Source organism: Dipodomys ordii, unplaced genomic scaffold (assembly GCF_000151885.1).
Source record: "Dipodomys ordii isolate 6190 unplaced genomic scaffold, Dord_2.0 Scaffold78, whole genome shotgun sequence".
In the NCBI taxonomy this organism is placed as follows: Eukaryota; Metazoa; Chordata; class Mammalia; order Rodentia; family Heteromyidae; genus Dipodomys; species Dipodomys ordii.
The window spans coordinates 2,489,940-2,502,131 of record NW_012267294.1 but is presented as its reverse complement, the minus strand read 5'-3'; the positions used below and the strand labels follow the sequence as shown (position 1 = coordinate 2,502,131).

Sequence of the window (12,192 nt, the reverse complement as noted above, 5' to 3'; positions counted from 1 at the left end):
CCCCCCCCCCAAAAAAAAATAGTAATAGTGTTGCCAGGCGCCATTGGCTCACTCCTGTAATCCTAGCTATACAAGAAGCTGAGATCTGTGTATTGCAGTTCAGGGCCAGCTGGGGCAGGAAAGCCCCAAGGTTCTTATCTTCAAATAGCTATCCAAAGATGTGGAAGTAGAGCTGTAATTCAAGGGGTAGAACTAAAGCCTGTATTGAAAAAGCTCAGGCTCTAAGTTCAAGCCCTAGCCACTGGCACCTCCTCCCCCTCAAAAAAAGAAGGAAAAAAATTAGAATAATAGTGTGTGAAAACTTCGCACAATTGTCTAATTCAGTTTTAAGTAATCACTTTTATGGGGTATGGACTCTTCCCTAGCAAATAAACTTGCAACTTAAATATTTCTTTGCTTATATGTTAAATTCTTATTTGAACTTACACTTGCTGTAAGCATAAGGAGATTCCATTTAGATGAGTTCAAGTTTGTCTCAAACTGATCTTTTTTTCTTTTTCTTTTATTCTGTGTGTGTGTATGTGTTTTTTTGTTTTTGCTTTTTTTTTCTGATTGGCTGTGAGGCTTGAACTCAGGGCCTGGGCACTGTCCCTGAGCCTCCTTGTGCTCAAGGCTAGTGCTCTATGGCTTCAGTCATAGTGCCACTTTTTTTTCCCTTTTTTTTTGTTTTTTGTTTTGTTTTTTTGGAGTGGTTAATTTAAGATTAAGAATTTCACAGGGACTTTTCTGTCCCAGCTGGCTTTGAACTGCAATCCTCAGAGCTCAGCCTACTGAATAGCTAGGATTATAGGTGTGAGCCATAGGCGCCTGGCTTAAAGCTGCTCTATTTTTTGAAAATAATTTTTAATTTTATTAGTATATATTAATTATCTAAAATAGTTGGTTTCTTTGTGGCATTTTCATGCATGTGTATAAGGTACTTTGACCATATCCACCTTCCCTTCTAGTGTTACACAGCATTTGATCCTAAAACTATTCTATTTGCAGATTGCCCAAGGACTCCAGATACACCAAATAGTGACCCTCGTTGTTCTACTAGCAATAATAGACTGATGGCTTTACAAAAACAATTGGATATAGAACTTAAAGTAAAACAAGGTGCAGAGAACATGATCCAGATGTATTCAAATGGGTCTTCAAAGGTAAGTACTACAACCATATATAGTGAGCCCTCATTATTTATACATTCCATCTTTGTGAATTCACATACTTGCTTACATCTATTTATAATCCCCACATCAGTACTGTAGCAGTTTGCGTATTGGTGGACATGTACGGAACAGTGAAAATTTGAGTCATCTGACATGCATAGTCCTGCTGAGGTCAACAGGGTACTGATTCTCTGTATTATTAAGTGTTCATGCTGAAAATAAGAACCTTTTCTACAAGTCTAAAATTATTTTAAAACAAAAGACTTATTTTAGAATTTCGTGCTGCATTGAGTTTTCTGTCCCTAACTATGGCGTTTTTTGAAAAGTTCCAATGCTTTGCTGGGCATGTACTGTACCTCTGAACCACAATACCAGCTCCTTTTTTGCACTAGTTATTTTTGAGATAGGATCTCATTTCCTTCTCAGGCACATGCCTGTACCTCAGTCTTCCTAATTTATCATCTTACCATAGCTAGAATGACAGTCATCAGACCCAGCTTCTTCCATCAAGATAAAGTCTTAAATTGACCTGGAACCAAAGTCTTCCCAATCTTAACCCCTCACATAGTTAGGATTATGGGCATGCCCCACTGTGTCCATTCTCAGTTGGGATGGGGTGTGTAATGTATACACTTGGGCTAGTCTCAAATACAGATCTCCTGATATCAGCAAGTAACTAGTATTATAGATGTGCTAGCAGAGTCCACCATATTACAATTTTTTTCTTTTTTAAAGCAAGTACTATGTTCCTGGAACTGTGAGTGTGCCACCTCATGCTAAACATTTTGAGATTAAGTCAGTTAATTAGAAGAGAAAAATTTTTAATCTGAAATTGATGAATGAATTTGAGGGATTTATGAACCCATTGAAATTACAGGAAGAGCAAATGTGTATGTTGATAATTAGGTGAGAGGACCAAAGGTTTCACCATATTCACAAAGTAGTCTCTAATTCCTATAAAATTAAGAAGCAGCTCCTAAATTGAACAGAATTACGGACATACTGCAAGTAAAAAAGAACACATTGTTTTCTGATCTCATCTTCTGGTGTCAGTTTTCTTGTTGTACTAGCTATACTGGAGTATATGCTCTAGCTACATATGAACATTATTAGAACATGCTTAACTCAGGTCCTTTGTACTTACTCCACTGTTGAGTAGTTTTGGGAAAGTTCATATACTTATAAAATAAAATAACAATAAAGGAAGTAGCTACTCTGTATGTTGAATTGAAACAGTAGCATTACCAAGTCAGGTATTGTAGCACAGGCCTATAATCTCATAATAATAGAATAATAATCCTAGTAATGGAAATTTCTAATGGAACATTTCTAAGCCCCAGGGATGGTGACACAAGCCTATAATCCTAGCTGTGTGTGAGATGGAGATTGCAGGAATGTGTTTCAAGAACAACATCTTATCTGAAAAACTGAACCAAAATTGGCTATTAGAATGTTTGTCTAGGAAGTGGTGCTGTGCCTCAAGTGGTAGAGTGCTCACCTTGAGCTAAAGAGCTAGAGGACAGTGCCCAGGCCCAGAGTTCAAGTCCCATGACCGACAGGAAAAAAAAACAAACACAGAATGTCTACCAAGCATAAGGCTCTTAGTTCAATCCTCAGTTCTATAATCAATTAATTTAATTAATGTATTTCCAATGAAGCAAATGACAAAATAACAAAAAGAATACCTTAGTTTCATGTGGATTTCTTAATATTTATACTTTTACAGCAGAGCTTACTGAAATAAGAAAATTAGTCTTTATTGCTTTAGAAGAGAATGTCTTAATGCCAGTTAGATTGTAGACAGTATAATTTTAATGTTACATAGCACTTAGAAATACTCACTATTTTATAAGTGGTATCCCCTTTTCATTAATGGAAAAAACCTACGATTTTCAGTAGACAGCTAGTTTTTCATCTGATATGATTTGGGCTCCTGTCTGTCTGATTTTGAAATACATTTGTCCCATTAACCTTTGGAATACTGTTTTTCTCTTACTCTGGTCTGAATTCAAATAGTTACTTTTTTATTGTTATGTGTAGTTATATACAGTTAACATGTTTCACAGTAATGAGTACATTTCTTTTGGGACAATGTGAGTCCTTCCCTCACACTCTCCCAGATTTTCCCTCCTGTCCCCACCCACCAAATAGTTATTTTAAATCTTTGGTTTTTCTGATGTTGGAGACAGTATAATGAGAGAAAGGTACTTTTCTTTAAATTTGGAAGGTACATGATTATATTCATAAAAGCCTATATAATATACCCCAAACAAATACCAAATTAATGTAAAAGTGTAAAAAGCTGTCTGCTTTACAATATGTATTGATATCAGAGGGATTTACAAATCTTAAAACTTGTTATGTAATCTTAAAACTTGATTAAAGCGTAGATTGGGTTAAGTACAGGGATTGGGGAGACTTTGTGCTTATAATTCTAGCTGCTAGGAGGCAGAGATTGGGAGAAATGCTGATGGCCTAAAGTTCTCAAAGTCTTATCTCAAACAATAGCTGGGCACGGGGTGCATGCACACCTATCATCTCAGGTACACAGGAGGCTGATTTGGTAGAGGATGGCAGTTCAAGCTGGCTTAGCCAAGAGAGGAGACTGAATATTGTTCACATGATAAAGCATGAAGCCCTGAATTCAAACTCCAGTATGGTAGGTAGGTAGGTAGGTAGGTAGGTAGGTAGGTAGGTAGGTAGGAAGGAAGATAGGAAGAATAAAATATACCTAGAAACTTTTTCTAAATGACTGAATTTAGGAACAGGAAAGAAGTAAAAGAAAAATGATCACACATATGGTAATTTCAAATAATATATACGATTGTTTTTCAACTTCCTAATTATTGTCTGAAATAGGTCTCATTTACTGAAAACCAAGGTATTATCAGGCCTCTATTCCACTCTGGAGGATGTGGAAGAGAATCTGTTATATTATTGTTTGCAAATTCTGGAGCTATACCTTCTTTGGCTTATTGCTCTCATCTGTTTAATTTTTCTTACATCTTTATCATTGTAATCTCTCTTGCTTCCCTCTTTCACATGTAAGGACTTTTGTGATTACATTGTTTCTACCTGGAAATTCTAGGACAATCTTTACTTTTTTTTTTTTTTTTTTTGCCAGTCATGGGGCCTGAACTCTGGGTCTGGGCACTGTCCCTCAGCTCTTCAGCTCAAGGCTAGTGCTCTACCACTTGAGCCACAGCACCACTTCCAGCTTTTATTGCTTATGTGGTGCTGAGGAATCGAACCCAGGGCCTCATGGATGCAAGGCAAGCGCTCTACCACTGAGCCACCTTCCCAGCCCTCTTTACATTTTTAAAGTTACATGATTGGCAACCTTAATTCCAGCTGCTAACTTAATCTCCTTTGCCTGATAAAGCAACATCTTAATAAAATTCTGGGATTAGAACATGGTCATCCTTAGTTAAATTAATACTTATAAATTCCACCTTTCATTTATATTCAGCATTACTAGAATTAATCAAAGGTATAGCAGTAACATTTCATTTTATTTATAATCTCCAAGTTTTAAGGCAGAAATTTTACTTTCTCCCCAGGTTTATGGGATGATCTCTATTTTTGACATACAAAAATCTCTAATGATTTAGTATAATTGGTGTTGACAAATGTTGTTCATTACTTTTTAAAATATTTTAAGGAAACAGATATTATCTGATTAGCTAGCTTTTAAATTTGCCCATGGAATTTAAGTGAAATGTAATTTTTAAAAAAGAAGAGATTATCTATAGTTTTTGCTCTTGGTCCTGAGGTATCCGTCAGATACTGTGCTTCTAAGTCTGATGGTTTTTTAATCATGGTAAAAAAAACTTTTAATTATATTTTGTATAAAGCAAAGAGAAAATTACAAGTGGATTTAGATTTGTAGATTCTTTTAAAGTAACAAGATTCAAACAATATACAGTATCAACAGATAAATGAATATAGAAATTGTATAATACCCAATGAAACTGAACTGACATTAAGATGCATTGTATTCATAAACTATCTTGTTGAATGGCAACTCCCTTGTAAAACTACTTAATAATAATAAAAATAAGCTAATGGTATTTGTGATAATGTAGCTGAACCTGGAGGCCATGCTAAGTAAAATATATTAGACACAAAAATAGATTTTATGATCTTATTTAAGTGTACTCATAAGAAATAATGGATAGGGGCTGGGAAGGTGGCTCGGTGGTAGAGCGCTTGCCTTGCATGCCTGAGGTCCTGGGTTTGATTCCTCAGCACCACATAAAGCAAAAAGAAAAAAGCCAGAAGTGGCGCTGTAGCTCAAGTGGTAGAGTGCTAGCCTTGAGCTGAAGAGCTGAGCGACAGCGCGCAGGCCCAGAGTTCAGGCCCCACGACCGGACCCAAAAAAAAGAAAAAAGAAATGATGGATAAATGAAAACAGGAGAATAGTAGTTACAAGGGGCAGGAAGAGAAAAAGAGATGAAGAGAAGTACAGATTTGCAGTTTGAGAGGCTCGGTACTGTATACTGAGAGCAGGAGGTGTAGTTCAGCGGTAGAATGATTGCTTAGCGTGTGCAAAGGATAATTACATAAACTGGCAATTTACTAAAAAATAGTTTATGTACCCTTTAAAATGCATTTTCACATAAAATTACTGTATAAGGTGATTGATACATGAATTATAATAATCATTTCAATATATTTATTTCTCTCAAAGCAAATTAGCTTGTTGTAGTGACTTTTTCCTGTTATCTCAGCACTCTGAGGTTGAGGCACATTATTGAATTACACTACTTACAGTTCTTGGAACTCCGTCTTTCACTTATAAATTGATTGATGAATTTAGAAGATATGAAAGTGTTTTATTTGTCCCTTTATCTGGTCACCTTTTCAAACTTATTTTTTATAGGATCGGAAACTCCATGGTACAGCTCAGCAACTGCTCCAGGACAGCAAGACAAAAATTGAAGTCATCCGAATGCAGATTCTTCAGGCAGTCCAGACCAATGAATTGGCTTTTGATAATGGTGATGGAGTAGAGATAAATTATCAATATCTTCTATGGTCCATATAATGCTAATTAGATTTTACATTGGAAATAGACAGTAATTCAAACCTAAGGGGGATAGAATTTTTGTTTTGTTTTGAAATCTTGAGTTTTACACTGTACCATGAAATGTTTTCAGATATTTACCCATCATGATCAAGATTCTGATCAAGAATATATTTCTTCACTTAAAAAAAACACCTGTAATCCTAACTAATCAGAATTTACTCTGAGGATCCTGGTTTGAACCCAGACAATACAGGAAAGTTTCTGAGACTGTTGTCTGTAGTGTACCACCAAAAAGCCAGAAGCGGAGTTGTGGCTTAGGTAGTGGAATACTAGCCTTGAGCAACCAAAGCCTAGATCCTGAGTTTAAGCCCCAAGACCAGCATCCCCCCCCCACCAAAAAAAAAAAAAGAATTTCCTACTTAAGATTATGGCTTTTCTCCCTGCTTCTCCCTCCCTCCTTCCCTCCCTCCCTCTCTCCCTCCCTCCTTTCCTTCCTTCCTTCCTTCGAATCTTTATAGCTGGTTACTAAAAGATAGGACCAGACAGTACAGTTGTCCCTCAGTATCCGCAAGGGATTGGCTTTGCATACTAGATAATGTTTGCATACCTCCTTACTTACTTCTCTAGTTTTGTTTAAACCTGTTACATTGGGAATGCTTTGTAAATAGTTGTTAGGTTATATTATTTGACACCCCCCCAAAAAAAAAGTCTACATGTTCAGCACAGATGCAGTTTTTGTTTCCTGTTTTGTTGTTGTTGTTGTTTTGTTTTGTTTTGTTTTTGGGGTCCAGTTGTGGGGCCTGAACTCTGGGCCTGGGGCTGTCCCTCAGTTCTTCAGCTCAAGGCTAGCTCTCTACCAATTGAGCCACAGCACCACTTCCGGCTTTTTTTCTTTTTGCTTATGTGGTGCTGAGGAAGCAAACCCAGGGCTTCAGGCATGCAAGGCAAGGGCTCTACCACTGAGCCAACTTCCCAGCCCCTGTTTCCTGTTTTTTATAGGACTGATTGAATCCCTTAATGTGGAACTACAGATTTAGAGGACCAACTGTGTTTTGATCTTATAATATTATAATATATTGATACCTTCATTTCTAAAATCTTTATTGCACTTCTGTAGTTTAGCTACAGAATGGCTAAAAGGATCTTAATTTCAATCTTGCATCTGTTTCTTCAGTACTCATTGTTTTAGGGACGACTTTTAATGTCATAGGAAAGCATTTGATTTCATGGCTTTTCAACACATATGCAAAAATGGTTCAATTAATAATTACATTTTATTCTTCCCCCTCTAGCAAAACCTGTGATAAGTCCTCTTGAACTTCGGATGGAAGAATTAAGGCATCATTTTAGGATAGAGTTTGCAGTAGCAGAAGGTGCAAAGAATGTAATGAAATTACTTGGCACAGGAAAAGTAACAGACAGAAAAGCACTTTCAGAAGTAATTTTCAAAAAATTTTGTATTCGTTTATCATAGCATTCAAAGAATGTGATTATATAAATGATAATAATTACCTTTTTCTCTTGCTAGGCTCAAGCAAGATTTAATGAATCAAGTCAGAAGTTGGACCTTTTAAAGTATTCATTAGAACAAAGATTAAATGAGCTTCCCAAGAATCATCCCAAAAGCAGTATTATAATAGAGGAGCTTTCACTTGTTGCATCCCCAACACTAAGTCCACGTCAGAGTATGATATCTACACAAAACCAATACAGTACACTATCTAAACCAGCAGCTTTGACAGGTACGTAACACACATCCTCTTGTTTTCTTGTGTATTTTTCTGAATCTGGCTTCTTTCACTTAGTTTAATCCATGTTTTTACATAAATATCAAAAGCCTTAATGACTGAACATAATTTCATCTTATAATTACATAGCACATTTCGTTTCATTTTCATTTTTTATTAATTTTCAGGACATTTCTGATTTATAAACATTTGTGTGCAGGTGTTTGACACCTATTTTCAATTTTGGAGGAGAGCTACCTAGGGATATCATTATTAGATCATTAAAAACTTTTCCTATGTTTGAGGAAACAGGAAATTGTTTGCAGGTACTGTGTTATTTTACATTCCTAAGAGCAGTGCATGAGGATTCTAGTTTTTCTGTATCCTCACCAACACTTATTGTTTCCTCTTTTCTTCTTTTTTTTCCCCTTATGATAGTTATCCATATTGGTCCATTTTTGAAAGTATAGTAGTAATCTCCAATTTTACTGAGGCAATTGTTTATATTTGAAGCTTGTTTTGCCCTATAATTGCTTAGTAATTTCTATTCTCTTTTGGCTATTGTTTCAATTGATCTTGTTCTAAAATCTTTTGACTTTCAATCTCCCTGTATTTAGGTCTAATATGAATCTTTTAGACAACATATAATTGGATTGTATTTTTCTAATCCATTTCTCTCTATCTTTCAGTTGAATATAGGGAGTTAGGTTACATTTTACACATTTGTATTACATTCTTCACTTCAGATTCAAGCTCCACATCACTTGTACTTCTGACCACCAAATTCCATGATATAAGTAGCCTCAGGCTTAATAATTCACTAGAAAAATTTGCAGCACTCAGGAAAACACTGTAGTTATTATTACTATATTTTATTATAAAGAAAACACATTAGAGCCCACCAAAAGAAATATAAGCAGATCTGAAAGGTCTTGGACACATGAAAGTTTCCTGTTCTTTGGATGTATGCATCACCTTCCTAACACATTAGTGTCTTCTGTCACCAACTAGAAAATTCACTTCCAGGGTCCTAGGTTTCTAGGTTTTTAATCGGACTTTTATTACATGGGTGTGGTTGAGTGAATCATTACCATGTGAATGAATTTAACTCTAGCCTCCTGCCCTGCCTTGCCCTGGATATTAGGAGATAGGGCAGCTATCTTGTAGCTCCAAGTCCAACCCCCTAGGGATGTGATTAACCACCTGCATCTTGAAACAGTTTAGGGTGAGTTTGTTAGGATTCAGCTTGTTAGCATAAACTCAAGTGCTGTTTGAAGAGATCCCGTAATGCATAACAGTGAGGCTGCTCTCACTGAGGTGCAGTTCCTAGAACCAAATAATAAAAACAAAAATTCTTTTATCCACAATTAAAAGGCTTCTACCATTTTGCTATTTTTTTGGTAAATGTTACTATTTTATTCTGAATTCTTAATGATGTTCCTTTTTTGATAAAACTTTGCTAATCTACTTTTTTGTTACCTCCTATTTTTTTTGATTATATTTAACTAATATTCTGTTTTGTTTTGTTGTTGTTTTTGCTGGTCCTGGGGTTTGACCTCAGGGCCTGGGTACTGTCCCTGAGCCCCTTTGTGCTCAAGGCTAGTGCTCTATCACTTAAGCCACAGTGCCACTTCTGGCTTTTTCTGAGTAGTTTATTGGAGATAAGAGTCCCATGTACTTTACTGCCCAGGCTGGCTTCAAACTCAAGCCTCAGATCTCAGCCTCCTGAGTAGCTAGGATTATAGGCCTGAGCCACTGGTGCCTGGCTGAAATTGTATTTTTTTAGAGTAGAAAAAGTTACTATTTTTCAGAGTAGTTTTTCTACTGTAAAAATCATGTGGTCTGCCTACTTTTTCCTCCCCTTCCTTTTTCCCACCCTCCTAATTGTTGGAAATGCCTAATCTTATACTGATTATACAGTTTTGCTTTGTCCTAGAAAGTCACATAGTTGGAATAATGAAGTGCATAGTCTTTTAGGGTTAGTTTTTTTTTCCATTCAGTAATATTTAAATTTCCTCTCTTTTCATGACTTGATAGATCATTTCCTTTTAGTGCTGAGTAATATCCCATCATATTGATGTTCCAGTTTATCCATACACATTGACATCTTAGTTGCTAAGTAATGAAGGACACGAATAAATAAAGCTGTCATAGACATTCATATTCATTTTTTTTCTTAGTGGTTGCTTGGTGATTAGAACTAACATCCTGGATTTATAACAGTCTTGCTTGAATTACTACCAGCGCACCTTCAGTAGGCTACAAAAATCTCTTACACAGCTGTCTTCCCTCACTTATATTGCTATCATAAATTATGTCTTTATGACTTAAATGCCCTTTGACATGGATTATAACTTTTTAATGTATTATCTTTTAAATATCAGGGAAGAATTACAAACCAAAAATACAGTAATACTTTAGTAACTACCAATGTAGTTTACCTCTGTTCCTTATTTTTCCTTTGGCCTAAGGTTACTGTCTAATGTCTTCGGTTAAGTCTGAATTGTTACTTCCTTTAACATGTCTTCCGAGCAGTTTTCCTAATAAAGTGCTACATTTAGTTTTTGTTTATTTAGAATTTTAAATTTCAAGTTTTTGTTTATTTGAAATTTTAAATTTAACCATGTTTTGCTCTATATCTGTATAATTTCTGAGTAAGTTGGTGTTTTTCCCTGTAGTTTAGAAGTGTTCGCCTCTTCCTGATATTTAGTGTTTTCTGTATGTGGTGGGTTATTTTGATTGGTTTGGGGATTTTTTTGGGGGGAGGGGGGCAAGTGGAAAGAGATTGTTGTTGGTAATGCTGGGGATTGAACCCAGGGCTTTGAACATAACTAGGCAAGTGCTTTGTTATAGAATCACATCCCCATTTTATGCTGTTGATAAGAAAGCAGCTTTTAATTTTAATGAAGATTACTTGTAAGTGATGAGTTACTTCCTCTTGCTGTCTTCGGGATTCTTTGTCTTTATATGATTTGATTATAATGGATCTAGAAGAGGTTCTTTTTGAGTCTGTTCTATTTAAGATGTCTGAGTTCCTTACTAGGTAAGGAACTCATCTCTTTAATCAAATTTGAGAAGTTTTCATTCATTATCTCTACAAATGCTTTTTCCCACTTTTCTCTTGTGTGATTTAAGATTGTATATATGTTTGTATGCTTTATGGTATCGAATGTATCATAAAGCTCCCATTCAGAAAGTTTATAACTACCTTTGCTTTGTAGAGTTGGAGAATCAACCAGGAGTGAGAATGTAGGACTTTCTGTGGTCTCTTCTGAGGATATTTTCAACTTTGATTTACCCTTTCAGTAATATGTAGAACATTGCTAAGCCCTGATTCTCCAACACAAGTCACTGTGCTAGCTTTTCCTCCCAGGCTCCTTAGCTTGTTTTCACTGAGATCCTTTGCTTTAGGCTTTAGTAGCTGACTGGGTTTTTTTTCTTATCTTTTTGTTTGTTTGTTTGCTTTTTTTGTTTTTAATGTTTTTGACACTTTTCTGCCATTAGAAGTTTGTAGTTAGGTATAATAGCTAGTCATTTAGGGATCACATAGAGGTATGAAAGCTGGCAAACAAAATTCTTTGAAAATGAGGTACACTAGGAACACAGATTGCCATTCTCAAGACTCGGTGAACTGTTAGAGGGAGAAGGGGAGGATACTTGAAGAGTGGCAAAGGCACAGTATTTGCTATCTTTATTGCCTCTGTTGATTTTGGTAAGCATTTTCTTAGTTGTAATAAATCTTTGTTTTCTAAAACCTTGATAAAATTGATCATGACAAGTTTTTGTCAAGGCTATCTGTGGACTTAATACTTTCCATTATTTTTCTCAGATAATCAGATTTTCTTATTAATGTTAATATAGTCAGTTTTGCATTAAAAATAATGCCATTTAATATTTAAAACTATACAAATATTCCTATTAATGATTACTTATTTTGGTTCCTTTGAGTTTCATCAATTAGTTTTTCTCAAATTATTATAAAGGTGATATATAGAGGGGTTAGATATTGAGTACATTACTGTTAGCTCAGTGTCATCCTTTTCCTCCATTTCCTAGTTTTTCCCTCCTGTCCCCACTCATAAGTTATATAGTTCATTTTCAACATAATGTCCAGTGAATACCACTGCTGCATTTTTTTAACCCTTGTCCCTCAATTTCTTCTGATTCTCCACAGCATTAAGTAGTCTTTTTTTTTTTTTTAATTTTATTTTATTTTATTTGTGAACATACTGTACAGAGGGGTTACAATTGCATGGGCAGGATAATACGTACATTTCTTACCAAG

The 12,192-nt window shown here is 35.6% G+C and overlaps 1 protein-coding gene across 2 annotated transcripts in view; it reads left to right on the top strand.

Moving 5' to 3' along the window:
- The window catches only part of Pkn2 (protein kinase N2), a 122,076-nt gene that overhangs the window by 54,216 nt on the left and 55,668 nt on the right, over positions 1–12,192 (top strand). For both annotated transcript variants that reach the window (XM_013024713.1, XM_013024714.1), the window contains exons 3-6: positions 988–1,142; positions 6,034–6,151; positions 7,473–7,618; positions 7,709–7,922. In XM_013024713.1, the coding sequence (XP_012880167.1) occupies positions 988–1,142; positions 6,034–6,151; positions 7,473–7,618; positions 7,709–7,922 (633 nt within the window). The remainder of the gene's footprint in view (positions 1–987; positions 1,143–6,033; positions 6,152–7,472; positions 7,619–7,708; positions 7,923–12,192) is intronic.